Genomic DNA, 17,697 nt, shown 5'->3' on the forward strand with positions numbered 1-17,697 from the left:
ACTGCATCCCTACATTCATCAAGATCCTTTTCTGTAGTGAATACTGAAACGAGGTATTCATTAAGTACCTCAGCAATTTCCTCCGGTCAGTTGATTTTTTGGGTCGAAACTCTTCATCTGGACTGTAACGTAGGGAGGAGATACAAAAGGTGGAGTGAAGGAATGGAGCAAGAGCTGACAAGTGATAGATTGATCCAAGTAGGTGATCGGTAAATGAGGGAGAGGAGAGTGGGGATGATGTCAGAAGATGAAAGGTGATAGGTGGAAGTGACATAAGGTTGAAGATGATGGGTACCTGTAATTGCTTCCCCTCTGTCCCTTTTCTCTTTTAAGACCATAAGACATCAGAGCAGAATTAGGCTATTCAGCCTATCGAGTCTGCTCCATCAGTTTATCATGGCTGACTTATTATTCCCTCTCAACCCTATTCTCATGCCATCTCTCCAACCCTTTTGATGCCCTGACTAATCAAGAACTTATTAGCTTCCATTTTACATATAACTAATGACTTGGCCTCCACAGCTATTTGTGGCAATGAATTCCAAACATTCACAACCCTCTGGCTAAAGAAATTCCTTCTCAATTCAGTTCTAAATGGATGTCCTTCTATTCTAAGTCTGTTTCTTCTGGTCCTACACTACCCAACCATAGGAAACATCCTCTCCACATCCACTCTGTACACATTCTCTCTCCTGATCCACCTGGTCCCCATCACTATATCTCTCTTCTTTTCCCCATCCTCTCCATCTGCCCATAACACACACACTCTTCCCATTAGCTTCTCTCCCCTCTGCTCTCCACATTCCATTGTCCACATTCCTGTCCTTCCATGATCTTGCGGTGCAACACTTCCTCTTCTTTTGCACACTCTCAGCCATGTCTGAAATTTCTGTGCCCTGGAACATTGAGTTGTCAGACATGTCTTTCCCTTATTCATGTTTCAGTAATTGCATCAATAATCCCACATGCTGATCTACACTCTATGAGCCTTAACCATGATGTTCCTAGCATTAAAATAAATGCAGTTAAGCCTGCCAAGCCTCTCATACTTCTTTTCCTGTCTCTGCCCACTCTTCTTGTCGTTTCCATATCCTGCATATGAGTTAGCATTTCCACTTGCCGCTCTGACACTCTGGGCCCCATACCCATTTTTCACTTGTTTAAACACTCCCACATAGAACATACAAGCCTCCCTGCAAGAATATTTGACCCTCCAGTTCAAGTACAATCCATCATTCTTTTATCAGTTGCTTCCGCCACAGAAGAGAACCCAACGTTCCAAAAATCTTGCCTTTTAGCTCTTTTGCCTCAATTCACCTCAGCATAAAAAACAGGGAGGAGCTTAGTAAGGAAATTAGGAAGGCAAAGAGAGGCCATGGAATATTAATGGTGAACAGGTTTAAAGTAAATTCAAAGGCTTTTTATAAGGGCAAAAAAATAACCAGGGAAAGTGTAGGGCACCTTAGAGACAATGGGACAATCTGTGCACAGACTTAGAAGGCTTAGATGAAGTCCAAAATGAATAATTTTAGAACATAAGAACATAAGAAATAGGAGCAGGAGTAGGCTATCTGGCTCATCGAGCTGCTCCACCATTCAATAAGATCATGGCTGACCTGGTCATGGTCTCATCTCCACCTACCTACCTTTTCCCCATAATCCTTAATTCCCCTAATAAGCAAAAATCTATCTAACCTTGTCTTAAATATATTTACTGATATAGCCTCCACTCCTTCATTGGGCAGAGAATTCCACAGATTTACCACTCTCTGGGAAAAGTAGTTCCTCCTCATCTCCATCCTAAATCTACTCCCCTGAATCTTGAGGCTATATCCCCTAGTTATAGTCTCACCTACCAGTGGAAACAACTTTCCTGCCTCCATCTTATCTATCCCTTTCATAATTTTATATGTTTCTATAAGATCTCCTCTCATTCTTTTGAATTCCAGTAAGTACAGTCCCAGGCAGCTTGATCTCTCCTCATAGTCTAACCCTCTCATCTCTGGAATCAACCTGGTGAAACTCCTCTGCACCACCCCCAAAGCCAGTATATCCTTCTTCAAGTACGGAGAACAAAACTTCACACCCTCTGTACAGCAGCATGCTGCAATTTTTTTTTTACCATTTAAATGATAATCTGTTTTCCTTCTAAATGGAGGACCTCACATTTACCAACATTGTACTCCATCTGCCAGACCCTTGCCTGCTCACCTAACCTATCTATATCTCTCTGCAGACTCTCTGTATCTTCTGCACAATTTCCTTTTCCATTCAATTTAGCATCATCAGCAAACATAGATACACTACACTCGGTCCCCTCTTCCAGATCGTTAATGTATATTAAGAACAGTTGCGGTCCCAGCACTGACCCCTGCAGCACACTGTTGACCACTGATTGCCAACTGGAGTTAACACCCATGTATCCCAACTCTCTGCTTTCTATCAGTTAACCAATCCTCTATCCACATTAATACAATACGCCCAACTCTATGCATCTTTATCTTATAGATAAGTCTTTTTATGTGGCACCTTATTTTCACTGGTAGTCACAAAGGAAATGGATTTTGAAATGAAAGGATTCAGTGAATGAGAAGGTAAATTATTAGTAGAAGTCTACAGAAATAAAGGGAACACTTGAGCCATAGTGGGCTTAAAAATGGTTAAGTTCCCAGGTTCAGATGAAATTTATCCCAGCCTGCTATAGCAGATAAAGTTAGATTGCTGAAAATTTTTAATTCTCACTGGCCACAAATGAGGCACCAGATAACTAGAAGACAGCAAATATGCTCTCCCTTTTCAAGAAAGGCAACAGGGAAAAACCTGTTAATTACAAACACATGAGCTTAACATTATTAGTTTGTTTGCTGTTCCTTTCCTCGCTTAGTGGTGCATCGAATGACAACCCAACAATTTCATCAGCATTTTTGTCTGTTTTTTTTTATGAGGCTGAGTTGCTAGCTCAACACTCAACCCAGCACAGATGGAAAGCATGGAAGGAGATGGCCATCTTGGCAAACTCAAGATGGCGCCGCATATGGTGATCGTGTTGCAAGCTCCATTCCAACTGTATAGTATACTGTTAATTTCTACAATTTCCTTTGCATTTCTTGTTCAAGTAGCTGACAGTCACATCAGATGCAATAGGCTGACCCTTTAGAACATCGGGAAGACAGCATTTACCCACTATGTGCCACCTTCTCTACATTGGGAACCCCTGCTTGCGCGATTAATGGGAGGCTCATCTACTACACAATTGCTACCTCGGAAGTGGCGCCGGAGGTGAATGAGAAGGGCCGGCATCATGGTGAGGTTGAGATGGTGTGCTAATTGGCCGCCACCCTCTAGCATACTCCTGGCTAACATTCAGTCCCTGGACAATAAGTTGTGCGAACTAAGAACCAGAACTTCCTACCAGTGGGAAACAAAGGAATGTAACATTTTGTGCTTCGTGGAGACATGGTTGATGGATGAGATACTGGATTATGCCATCGAGCCCTCTGGGTTCTCCCTGTTTCGGGCGGACAGGTCAAACAACCTCTCTGGGAAGAGTAAAGGAGGTGGGATACCTTCATGGTCAATAATGAACCCCCAGAATGTGCATGCCCTCAAATCCTTTTGTTCCCCAAATATGGAATACCTAGTGCTGCTGTGTAGACTTTTCTGGCTCCCAGAGAGTTCACGGATGTTATCACAGCTGTGTATATTCCGCTGCAGGCTGATACTGACCTGGATGAAACTGTATGAGACCATCAGCACCCTGGAGAGTGCACATCCAGAGGTTGCCTTCATCGTCGCCAGTGATCAAAGTCTCTCTGAAGTTTTGCCAACAAATCTGGGTGAGCACACTCGACCACTGCTACTCTCCCTTCCACAATGCTTACAAAGAGCTCCTTTGCCCCCCTATTTGGAAAATCAGATCACTCCTCCATTTTTCTGCTACCAAAGTACAGGCAGAAGCTGAAACAAGAGGCGGCCATAGTTAAAACCGTCCACTGTTGGTCCGACCAATTTTTCTCTATGCTACAGGATTGCTTTGATGACGTCGACTGGAATCTCTTCCATGATGAGAATGTCTCTGAGTTCATGGATGGGATTACAAGTTTCATCTGGAAGTGTATCAAGGATGTTGTCCCCCAGAAATTGGTCAGGGTCTATCCAAACTAGGAGCCCTGGATCAACAGTTCTGTGCAAGCAGCACTTACCGTGCGACACTGAGCTTACATGGCTGGTAATCAGCAGGAGCTCAAGAAATGCAGCCACGATCTGCGCAAAGTCATCAAGACAGTGAAACAACAATACAGGTACAAGATACAGACACAACTTTACACCAACAACACACACAGCTTATGGCAAGGTCTGTACACCAATCGCAGACTTCAAAGCTAAACACAGTGGTGCTGCTAACATCACTGCCTCTCTCCCAGATGAACTAAATCTTTTTTACGCGTGGTTTGATATCGCCAACACTGAGCTCCTGAAGAGAACCGCCAAAGCAACCTGCAACTTGTTCATCTCTGAGGCCGAAGTACGCAGGTGTTTCCAATGACTGGACAGTTGCAAGGTTGTGGGACCGGATGGCATTCCAGGGCAGGTACTCAGGATGTGCGTGGCTCAACTGGCAGATGTGTTTACAGATATTTTTAATCTCTCCCTCTCCTAGTACAGAGTGCCCTCCTGCTTCAAAACATCCACCATTGTTCTGGTACCTAAGAAGACCAAGGTGACATGTCTGAACGACTGATGTCCTGTTGCACTCATCTCAATAACAGAGATATTTGAGAGGCTGGTCAAGGACTACATCTGCAGCATGCTACCACCCACACTGGATCCCCTACAATTCGCCTACTGACATAACTGATTGACAGATGACGCACTAGCCACAGCTCTACCTAGCGTCCTTATAGATCTGGAGAAGAGGGTTTCTATGTGAGAATGCTGTTGTTGGACTACAGTTCAGCATTCAACAGCATAATTCCCTCCAGGCTCAATAAGAAGCTCAGAGGCCTCGGCCTTCACCCTGCCTTGTGTAGCTGGATCCTGGACTTCCTGTCAGATTGCCAGCAGATATTAAGAGTGAGATCCCTCACCTTTGCCCCTCTGATTCTCAACAAGGTGCCCCTCAGGGCTGTGTCCTAAGCCCCCTCCTTTACTCTCTGTATACCCATGACTGTGTCGCCACCCACAGCTCCAATCTGCTAATTAAATTTTCTGACGACACTACACTGATTGGCCTAATCTCAAATAATAATGAGGCAGCCTACAGAGAAGAAGTCATCACCTTGACAAGTGGTGTCAAGAAAATAACTTCTCCCTCAATGTCGCAAGAACAAAGGAGCTGGTTGTGGACTACAGGAGGAATGGAGACAGGCTAGCCCCCATTGACATCAATAGATCTGGGGTTGAGAGGGTGAACAACTTTAAGTTACTCGGCATAAACATCACCAAGGATCTCTCTTGGTCTGTGCATACCAGCTGTGGTGAAAAAAGGCACAACAGCACCTCTTTCACCTCAGACAGTTGATGAAGTTTGGTGTGAGCTCCCACATCCTATGAAATTTCTATGGGAACATAACTGAAAGCATCCTGACTGGCTGCATTATTGCCTGGTAGCAGACACCAACAGAATCAACAAACTTATTCGTAAGGCCAGTGATGTTGTGGGGGTGGAACTGGACTCTCTGATGGTAGTGTCTGAAAAGAGGATGCTGTCCAAGTTGCATGCCATCTTGGACAATGTCTCCCATCCACTCCATAATGTACTGGTTAGGCACAGGAGTACATTCAGCCAGAGACTTATTCCACCAAGATGTAACACTGAGCGGCATAGGAAGTCATTCCTGCCTGTGGCCATCAAACTTTACAACTCCTCCCTCGGAGTGTCAGACACCTGAGCCAATAGACTGGTCCTGGACTTACTTCCACTTGGCATGATTAACTTATTATTTAATAATTTATGGTTTTATATTGCTATATTTCTTCACTATTCTTGGTTGATGTGGTTGTAATGAAACCCAATTTCCCTCGGGATCAATAAAGTATGTCTGTCTGTCTGGTATGGGAATTGTACTTCCTTCAATCGTAGGACTTGGCAAAGACTGGTGTGGACAGCCCAGTGCATCTGTAGAGGTGAACCCACTACTCAGGACATTTTCAAAGACAGGTGTGTAAAAAGGGCCCGAAGGATCATTGGGACCCTGAGTCACCCCAACCGCAAACTGTTCCAGCTGCTACCATCTGGGAAACAGTACCGCAGCATAAGAGCGAGGATCAATAGGCTCCAGGACAACTTTTTCCACTAGGCCATCAGACTGCCTAACTTACGTTGACACAACTGGTTTTCTATGTTATATTGACTATCCTGTTGTACATACTATTTATTATAAATTACTATAACTTGCACATTGCACATTTAGACAAAGACATAACATAAAATTTTTTACTCCTCATGTATAACAAAGATGTAAGGAATAAAGTCAATTCAATTCAATTTGAAAGTGGGCTCACTTGCTTCAAAGTCCAATGCGGATGCTACTACACCACCAGCCATTAAGAAACAACAGACTACAGATGTTGGAATCTGGAGCAAGATTTTCAGGAGAGGCTATCTTCCACATGCAAATAGAAACATAGAAAACCTACTGCACAATACAGGTGCTTCCGCCCACAAAGTTGTGATGAACACGTTCCTACCTTAGAAATTACCAGGCTTACCTATAGCCCTCTATTTTACTAAGCTCCATGTATCTATCTAAAAGTCTCTTAAAAGACCCTATCGTATCCGCCTCCACCACCGTTGCTGGCAGCCCATTCCACGCACTCACCACTCTCCGAGTAAAAAACTTACCCCTGACATCCCCTCTGTACCTAATCCCCAGCACCTTAAACCTGCGTCCTCTTGTGGCAACCATCTCAACCCTGGAAAAAAGCCTCTGACTATCCACACGATCAATGCCTCTCATCATCTTGTACACCTCTATCAGGTTACCTCTTATACTCCATCGCTCCAAGGAGAAAAGGCTGAATTCACTCAACCTATTCTCATAAGACATGCTCCCCAATCCAGGCAACATCCTTGTAAATCTCCTCTGCACCCTTTCTTTTTTTTTTTTTTTAAATAATTTTTTTATTAGTTTTTCAAAACATTTTACAAAATTAAAAACCCCAAATCCCAATGAGGAGCATTAATACAGAGCAAGGTTAAGCATACAATAACAATATGCTACAAAGGAAGAGAATTTAACAAAAAAGCACCTAAATTAAAGACAAGTGAGCTTAGTGTCCTCCCCAAACCCCACAACACAAGAAAAAAACAACAATTCCAGACCAACCACCACACAATATAGAGAGTATAAGTCCGGACAGTCAAACTCCCAGACTGTGAATACACTTAGCAACAGAGGATAATAATGCCTACTACCAGAAAAAAAAAAGGGAGCTGAAAGCAGGGGACCGAAAAGAAAAAAAAACCCTAGTCAAGAGGAAGGTTATGAAAGTACTCGATAAAAGGCCCCCAGACCTTATGGAACTTTAAATCCGAATTGAGAACTGAATAATGAATTTTTTCGAGGTCCAAGCAGGCCATAATGTCGTTAAGCCATTGCACATGAGTGGGCGGGGCAACATCTCTCCATCTAAGGAGGATCAAGTGTCTCGCCTGGAGAGAGGCAAAGGATTTCTGCACCCTTTCTATGGCTTCCACATCCTTCCTGTAGTGAGGCGACCAGAATTGAGCACAGTACTCCAAGTGGGGTCTGACCAGGGTCCTATATAGCTGCAACATTACCTCTCAGCTCCTAAATTCAATTCCACGGTTGATAAAGGCCAATACACCATATGCCTTCTTAACCACAGAGTCAACCTGCACAGCTGCTTTGAGTGTCCTATGGACTTGGACCCCAAGATCCCTCTGATTCTCCACACTGCCAAGAGTCTTACCATTAATACTATATTTTGCCATCATATTTGACCTACCAAAATGAACCACTTCAAGTCAAGTCAAGTCACTTTTTGTTGTCATTTCGACCATAACTGCTGGTACAGTACATAGTAAAAACGAGACAATGTTTTTCAGGACCATGGTGTTACATGACACGGTATAAAAACTACACTGAACTACGTAAAAAACGACACAGAAAAAAACTACACTAGACTACAGACCTACCCAGGACTCCATAAAATGCACAAAACAGTGCAGGCATTGCAATAAATAATAAACCAGGCAATAGGGCAGTAAGGTATCAGTCCAGGCTCTGGGTATTGAGGAGTCTGATGGCTTGGGGGAAGAAACTGTTACATAGTCTGGTCGTGAGAGCCCAAATGCTTCGGTGCCTTTTCCCAGATGGCAGGAGGGAGAAGAGTTTGTTTGAGGGGTGCATGGGTCCTCCATAATGCTGTTTGCTTTGCAGATGCAGCGTGTAGTGTAAATGTCCATAATGGAGAGAAGAAAGACCCCGATGATCTCAGCTGACCTCACTATCCACTGTAGGGTCTTGCGATCTGAGACGGTGCAGTTTCTGAACCAGGCAGTGATGCAGCTGCTCAGGATGCTCTCAATACAACCCCTGTAGAATGTGATGAGGATGGGGGGAGGGGGTGGGAGATGGACTTCACACTTATCTGGGTTCAACTCCATCTGACACTTCTCAGCCCAGTTTTGCATCCTATTAATGTCCCGCTGTAATCTCTGACAGCCCTCCACACTATCCACAACACCTCCAACCTTTGTGTCATCAGCAAACTTACTAACCCATCCCTCCACTTCCTCATCTAGGTCATTTATAAAAATCACGAAGAGTAAGGGTCCCAGAACAGATCCCTGAGGCACTCCACTGGTGACCTACCTCCATGCAGAATATGACCTGTCTACAACCACTATTTGCCTTCTGTGGGCAAGTCAGTTCTGGATCCACAAAGCAATGTCCCCTTGGATCCCATGCCTCCTTACTTTCTCAACAAACCTTGCATGGGGTACCTTATCAAATACCTTGCTGAAATCCATATATACTACAAACGTTTGTACATCTACTTCTCTTCCTTCATCAATGTATTTAGTCACATCCTCAAAAAATTCAATCAGGTTCGTGAGGCACAACCTGACCTTTATAAAGCCTACCCCTAATCATACTATACCTATTCAAATGTTCGTAAATCCTGCCTCTCAGGATCTTCTCCATTAACTTATCAACCACTGAGGTAAGACTCACTGGTCTATAATTTCCTGGGCTATCTCTACTCCCTTTCTTGAATAAGGGAACAACATCTGCAACACTCCAATCCTCGGGTACCTCTCCCGTCCCCATTGATGATGCAAAGGTCATCACCAGAGACTTAGCAATCTCCTTCCTTGCCTCCCACAGTAGCCTGGGATACATTTCATCTGATCCCGGAGACTTATCCAAATTGATGCTTTCCAAAAGCTCCAGCACATCCTCTTTCTTAATATCTACATGCTCAAGCTTTTCTGTCTGCTGCAAGTCATCACTACAATCACTAAGATCATTTTCCATAGTGAATACTGAGGTAAAGTATTCATTAAGTACCTCGCTATTTCCTCTGGTCCCATACACACTTTCCGACTGTCACATTTGATCGGTCCTATTCTTTCACGTCTTCACATACTTATAGAATGCCTTGGGGTTTTCCCTTAATTCTGCCCGCCAAGACCTTCTCATGGCCCCTTCTGTCTCTCCTAATTTCCTTCTTAAGCTCCTTCCTAGTAGCCTTATAATCTTCTAGATCTCCAACATTATCTAGCTCTCTGAATCTTTTGTAAGCTTTTCTTTTATACTTGCATTATTATTTGCAATTGGCGTTTCCCTTGTGGTCTCCTCTACACCAGTGAGGGAACACAGAAACTGGGTGACAACTTCACAAGGTATGTTCTCTTCATTTGCTGTGACAATCTGGAACTCCCAGTTCCCAGACATTTTAATTCTCCTCCCCATCTCCATACTAACATGTCTGACCTTGGCCTCATCATGAGTTGACCCTAAATACTAACTACAGCAAATGAAGAACACCTCATATTTGGCCTGGGTAGCTATTCAATAGTAGCATGAACATTGAATTTTCCGGCTTCCAGTAAGTGTTCCTCCTGCTACTTTACTCTTTACTCTTTCCTTTTGATCCAGCTGGTCCTCATCAACATCTTTCCTCTCTCCCATTCTCCCTATCTGCACGTCACTCACACAATCCTCCTACTGATTCCCTTTTCCCAGTATTTCCCTTTGCCCTTCCCACCTCTCTCCCTTTATTGTCACAGTTGCACAGTATGATGCCATTACAGCTCGGGGCATTGGAGTTTGGAATTTGGAGTTTAATTACGACGCTGTTTGTAAGGAGTTTGTATGACCTCCCCATGAATGCGGGAGTTTCCTTTGAGTGCTCCGGTTTCCTCCCACATTCCAAAGACGTACTGGTTAGTAAGTTAATTAGTTATTGTAAATTGTCCTGTGACTAAGATAGGATAGGGTAAACAGGTGGGTTACTGGGTGGTGCGCCTCATTGGGCTGGTAGGGCTGTATCTTGCATTGTATCTCAAAATAAATAAAAATAAATAATAAAAAAATTCCTTGCTCCACCTTCCTCTCCTAGCAGATTCCATCACCTTCATCATTTGTCATTTTTACCTATCACCCAGCCTTTGGCGCACACTGTCCACTCCAGCATCTGTCTGTTAGTACCTCTCCACCTCATCTAGATCTACCTATCATCTGCAAGCTCTTGCTCCACCCCTTTGCTCCATCTTTTTATGTTGGCTATCTACCCTCTATCTTTCAGTCCAGATAAAGGGTCTTAACCTGAAATGTCAACTATCCATTTTCCTTGAGAGATTCTACATGACCTGGTGAGTTCCTCCATCATCTCTGTGTTGCATTAATAATAAGGATGTTACAGGAAAAAAAATCTGAGGGACATGATAAATGATCATTTTGAAAGGCAAACACTTCTGGATGAGCTCAATGCCTTTTATGCACACTCTGAAGGGAGAATAATGATATACATACCTCACATGATCCTCAACAGCTGCCAATGACTGTGATCTTTGCTCCAAAGTTGACATCAGAACATTCTTCAAGAGGGTGAACCCACACTAAGTGTCCAGACCAGACAGCTTAACTGGCCAAGTGCTAAACACTTGTGTAGACCAACTGCTTGGTATATCCAAGGTTATCTTCAACTTCTCACTTCTGCATTCTGAAGTTCTCTCTTGCTTCAAAAGGACATCTATAGTTCTGGTGCCCAAGGAAAGCATGCTGACCTGTCGCAATGACTACTATCTGGTAGCAGTTGCATCACCTTCATGAAGTGCTTTGAGAGATTGGTTATGGTGCAAATAAAGTTCCGCCTCTTCAATATCTGGATCTGCTTTTGTTTGCTTACTGCCACAACAGGTCAACAGCAGATGCTATTTCACTGGTTCTCCACTCTGTTGTCAATTATCTGGACAACAGTAATATACATGGCATTCTGCTGTTTGTTGGCTACAACTCTGCAGTCAACACAATCAATCCCTCTCCAAGTTCCAAGACCTGGGACTCTGTACCTCCATTTGCAACTTAATACTTGATTTTGCCGGACCCCATTCAGTATGAAACTGTAAAAAACATCTCCTCATCATTGATCAACAGCACAGGTGCACCTCGGGGCTATGTGCTTAGCATCCTCCATTCTCTTTACACCACAACAGTGTGGCTAAGCACAACTCCAATTGCATCTACAAATTTGTTGATGATATCACCGCTGTTGGCTGATTCATGGTCAATAGAACTAATTACAATTGTGTATTGAGTACTGTACTATTCATTGAAGCCCTCAGGGAATGACCAAAGTGGGCTGGTTGAGGGATGGCGTCATCCCAACCTGATTGACATCTGAGACCCCGTGAGTAAGGATAAAAGAGGGTCTGGGGAACAACCCCTTCAGACGCACCAGGAGAAACACTAGAAATCCCATGACAGCGTTTAATAGCGACAGCCGGAGGGGCCCACGTGCGTCCTTTCCCGTTGCCTGGGATTGGCGGGACTGACCACGGAAGAACGACTTAGCTAAAAGGAAAAGGACACCAACAACATTTCGAAGGATTGACATCATAAAAAAGGAAACTCTGGCAAGTTCCAAAATCTCTCTCTCTTGACTCCAACCAAAGGCTGCAGCCTGAATGAACTAAAGTGACTTTTATATTTCCATCGGACAATACATTATCCCCTAGACAATGATAGAGCTATTTCTTATTGATTATTATTATACCCGCGCTTTTAGATTTAGTATTGACGATGTATATTATCTGTATGTTTGCATTGATATTATTTTTGTGTATTTTTATCAATAAATACTGTTAAAAATAGTACCATCAGACTTCAACGGACCTCTCTCTCTTTGCTGGTAAGTGACCCAGTTACGGGGTTCGTAACAGAAAAAGTAACAGAAGTACAGTAGAAGTAGTGGACATGAGCTTCAGTGACATCTTTGTCAAGTTTTCACATGACTGTCCAAAAGGTTAGGATTGATGGGATCTAGTGCAAGTTGATAAAATAGATTGAAACAACAGGTGCTGGCAACAATGCATCCTTCTGAAATGAACTCAATGCTTGTTTCAAACAGAAGGTCACAGAAATGATGCCACCCATCCCAATTGGCCTAATGCACCTGTACATGGCTACTATCACAGAAGTCAGATCAGCTTTTCTGAGGGCAAACCCCTGGAAAGCAATTTGCCCACATGAAGCCCTCAGATCCTGTAGGGACTAACTGACAGGAGTAGTTATTGTTATCTTTAGCCCCTGCCTATTCTAATCTGAGATTTCCACCTGCTTCAAGAAGACATTATCATCCCAGTGCCAAAAAAAAATAAGGTAACATCCCTTAATTATTATTACCCAATAGCTCTAACATAAATCATTGTGAAGTGCTTCAGGAGCCTGGTCATGACAGACATTAACTCCAGCCTTCCAGAAAACCCTCGATCCTTGCAGCGCACCTACTGCTAGGTCCATGGTGGATGCCATCTCCCTGCCCTCCACTAATTTCTGAAATACCTGAATAACAAAAGCACCTACATCAGGTTCCTATTTATGAATTATTTGCTCCTACAACAGCAAAATTCCATTCAACTTAATTCCAAACTTCTAGACCAGGACTCTTTGCTGCAACTGGGTACATGACTTCCTCAACATCAGACAGCAATAAGTAACTTTAGGTATCAACACCACTTCTCTGGTTATCTTCAGCACCAGTGCACATAAGGTTGTGTTCTCAGACCCTTACTATACTCATGACAGTTTGGCCAAATTCAGATTATATCATTGTAGTGGACTAGATCAATGAAGGAAACATTGAATCTACTGGCATTGTGCCAGAACAACAATCTTGCCCTGAAAATAAGCAAAATAAAGAAGCGGGTAATTGATTACAGGTATTAGAGTGGAACGTATGCTTTGTTTTTATCAATAGGGCTGAGTTGAAGATAGTTGAGAACTTCAAGCTCCTAGGTGTAAATATCAACCACAATATGTCCTAGTCCCCTCCCTGCTTCCCCTCCCCCACCCCTTGATCTTTCCTCTGATTGGTTTTCCACCTGGCACCTTCCACTCTCCCCCCACCTTCTTTATAGGGCCCCTGCCCCCTCCTTCTTTAGTCCTGACGAAGGGTCTTGGTCCAAAACGTTGACTGCTAGTTTCAACGGATGTTGCCCGACCTGCTGAGTTCCTCCAGCTTGTTTGTACGTGTTGATATGTCCTAGTCTAGTCACATGGATGCTACTGCCAAGAAGTCCACTAAACTTTATACTTCATCAGAAGGTTAAGGTAATCTTTACAGATGTATCGTAGAAAGCATCCTATCTGGGTACATCACAGCTTCATATGGCAACTGTTCTGCCACGGCCACAAGAAATTAAGTTATGAACACTACTCAGTTCACCATTTTAATCAGCCTCCTCTCTGTTGACTCTACCTATACTACCCACCGCGTTGGTAAGCAGCTGACTTAATCAGGACCCTTCTTGCCCCAGTCATTCTCTCTTCTCCCTCTCACATCAGGCAAAATTATATTGTAAGCTTAATAAATTGTTGATTTTCTTTCTAACATCTCATTGCTATACCTACTGCTTATAAAGCAATCCAAAAATATAAATCAACTGAACATTTTTTTAAAAAATGCACAGAAACCTAAAGAAGCATCAAAGATTCTGTCTTACCTGTCTGTCAAAGGTGTGATAACCAGTCGTTCAGTACAGCCCAAAAATTCATTTTGATAGATAAATTCCACATCAGTAATCCCCACTCTTACATCTAGTGTTTCTTCTCTAAAATAAACCCGACATTGTTTCAGCCACTCAAAGTCAGTCACTGTTCTGATATGCATTTTTACCTATTCAGAGAAAAGGCAGCAAAATAAAGTTACAACATATTCAATAAAGAATAGTCTATAATCAGACAGATCACAGTAAGTCAAATTTACCATCAAAGGAAAAAAACATTTTGAAGTAGACATCATAGTTAGTGGCATTAGATCAAATTTTCATTGCTTCCAACAAAGAAACTTGTAATTCAATGAATAAATATGACAACAATATTTGCAAACTTCAGCTTTTATGCAAGAGATTCAGCCAAATAAATTTGTACAGTCTGAATTGATACAAGGTCATCATCTAAAATGTCGATTTACATTTTTTGCTGTCTGAATTACTGAACTCTTCAGGTGTGATTATTTTTTGTTTTAAAAGCAAGCATCTGCTACCTCTTTTGTCTTTACTTTTCCCAGACTGGCCAATTCAGTGTACAACAACATATAAAACAAGTTGTTAATGACTTCTCTATCAGGTCAATAATGTTAATACACCTCCAAAATAAGGCCAAATTTTTCTTTAATTTTCAGGACCTGGATGTCCGTAGCAAAGTCAGCATTTATTTCCCACCCGTGATTAGTGAAGAGAGTGTACAGAAGATTCACTAGCCTAGAATGGAGTTTTTCAGTAATGAGAAGTGATTGGAGAGGCTAAATTTGTTTTCCATAGAACAAGGAAGGTTAAGTGGGGACATGATAGAGGTATATAAAATTATGAGGGGTATAGGTAGGATAGAGTGTAGGAAACTTTTCCTCATAGCAGAGGAAGATAAAAAATAGAAGACATGGATTTAGGGTGAGGGAGAAGTGATTTAGAAAGAATCTGAGGAATATCTTCTTCATTCAGTGAGTGTTGAGTACCTGGAATATACCCCTTGTGAGAGTGGTAGAAGCAGAGTTGCTGATAGCATTTAAGATGTGTCTAGATAGAACATTCAGATTGCCTTAGTATAGAAAGCTCCTGGGCCAAGTGATGGAAAATGAGGTTAATATGAATGGCTGACAATGATTAGCATGGATTTGGTCATCCAAAAAGCCTACTTCTGTACTGTATGACTTTATGATCCTTGAAATGAATGATTTGCCAGTCATTTCAGAGGGCAGTTAATGTCAACCCCATCAGTAGTGTAGAGTTATATATATTTGCTAGAATTGTGTTTAGTATTATTTTGGTTACTTTGCTGAAACTGTTCTTCCCTATATTTGACTGCAGTACAGTGGTTTAGAACAGCTCAACTTAAAAAAGTTAAACAAGAAACTTGAATAAAAAGAATTGACCTTGATTTGGCCAAAGAAATTGAACCGTAACATGATCCATCTCACATTTGCTAGATATGCAAGCTATTTAGCTTAGCTAAATAGTAAAGGCTGAAGGAACAAACCAACAAACTCAAGCCATTGAGAATACCATTTTCCAGAAAGAGGTTTGTGTAATGAGTTCTTAAGTACCATGTAACTGAATTTTGATATTTTGTAAAAATACTGGCAATGGTAGAGACAGCTACATTAGAGACATTTAAGAAACTCTTAGGTAGGCTCATGGATAATAGAAAAATGGAGGTCTATGCAGAGAAGGGTTAAAAAGGTCAGTTAAAATGTCAGCATAAATTCATGAGCTGAAGGGCCTATAAGTGCTGAAATGTTCTATGTTGTTCTGTTAAAATGTAGTCATACTGTAGTAGCACCATTACATGTTAGAACAGTCAACTATGCATTTTCAGTTACATTATAAGCAGGATTTGACAAACATTTGAAATAAAAACAGAAAATGCTGGAAGTAATCAGCAGATAAACTAACACTTGTATCAGTAAAGGAAGATTTTGTACTTCAGCTTCATAACCTTTCATCAAACCTATAATCAAATAGCTATGTTAAGGGAATTATTGATTCTTCCTTCCACATTACTAATTCTTCTTAAGTTGGTGAATTAGTTTATTACTGTCACACATACTGAGGTGTAGTGATCTCAATTACTAAGTCCTCCCTTACCACTGAGTCAAATTGTAAGTTAACCTTCAGGGAATCCTGCATAAGGACTCCCAATTCCTTCTGCACTTCAGATTTTTTAATATTCTCCCCATTTAGAAAATAGTCTATGCCTTTATTCCTTGTACCAAAGTACATGGTCATACACTTCCCTACACTATATTCCATCTGCTACTCTTTGCCCATTCTCCAAATCTCTTCAAGCTGTTCTGCAGGCTCCCTGCTTCCTCATAACTACTGCCCTTCCATCAATCTTCATATCATCTGCAAACCTGGCCACAAAGCCATCAATTCCATCATCCAAGCAACACACACAAAATGCTGGTAGAACGCAGCAGGCCAGGCAGCATCTATAGGGAGAAACTCTGTCGACGTTTCGGGCCGAGACCCTTAGATGCTGCCTGGCCTGCTGCGTTCCACCAGCATTTTGTATGTGTTGCTTGAATTTCCAGCATCTGCAGATTTCCTCATGTTTGCTTTTGAAATTCCATCATCCAAGTTGTTTACATATAATGTGAAAAAAGCAGTCTCAATACCAATACTGCGGAACACCACTGGTCACCAGCAGCCAACCAGAATAGGCCCCCTTTTATTCTGACTCTTTACCTCCTGCTGCCAGTCAGCTAACCTTCTATCCATCCTAGTATCTTTCTTGTAATACCATGGGCTCTTAACCTGTTAAGCAACCTCATGCTTAGCACTTGTCAAAAGTCTTCTGAAAATCCAAGTAAGCAACATCCACTGACTCTCTTTGTCTATCCTGCTTGCTATTTTCTCAAAGAATTCCAAAAGATTTTTTAGGCAAGATTTCCCCTTAAAGAAACCATGCTGAATTTGGCATGTGTCTCCAAGTACCCCAAAATCTTATCCTTAATAATGGACTCCAACATCCTCTCAACCACAGAAGTCAGACTGATTGGCTCATAATTTCCTTTCTTCTGCATCCTTCCCTTCTTTAAGATGACATGACATTTGTAATTTTCCAGTCCTCCAGAACTATTCCAAAGTCTAGTGATTCTTGAAAAATTATTACTAATACCTCCACAATCTATTCAGCTACCTCTTTCAGACCTTTGGGGTGTAGTCCATCTGATCCAGCAAGATACATCCTATCTTCAGTCCTTTCAGCTTTCCCAGCACCTTCTCCTTAGTAATAACAACTATACCCACTTCTGCCCTCTGACACCCTTGAATTTAACCATGTAACAATTGCAGCATGGAAATAGGCCATCTCGGCCCTTCTAGTCTGTGCTGAACATTTAATTTCACCTAGTCCCACTGACCTGCACTCAGCCCATAACCCTCCATTCCTTTCCTGTCTCTATACCTATCCAATTTTACTTTAAATGACAATACCGAACCTA

General features: G+C 42.1%; 1 protein-coding gene across 1 annotated transcript in view; it reads right to left on the reverse strand.

Moving 5' to 3' along the window:
• Positions 1-17,697, reverse strand: part of LOC140732658 (dynein axonemal heavy chain 8-like) — a 952,247-nt gene that overhangs the window by 394,036 nt on the left and 540,514 nt on the right. The window contains exon 42 of the mRNA XM_073055351.1: positions 14,198-14,370. Coding sequence (XP_072911452.1) covers positions 14,198-14,370 — 173 coding nt within the window. The remainder of the gene's footprint in view (positions 1-14,197; positions 14,371-17,697) is intronic.

This window comes from Hemitrygon akajei, chromosome 9 (assembly GCF_048418815.1).
Source record: "Hemitrygon akajei chromosome 9, sHemAka1.3, whole genome shotgun sequence".
NCBI classification, from domain to species: Eukaryota; Metazoa; Chordata; class Chondrichthyes; order Myliobatiformes; family Dasyatidae; genus Hemitrygon; species Hemitrygon akajei.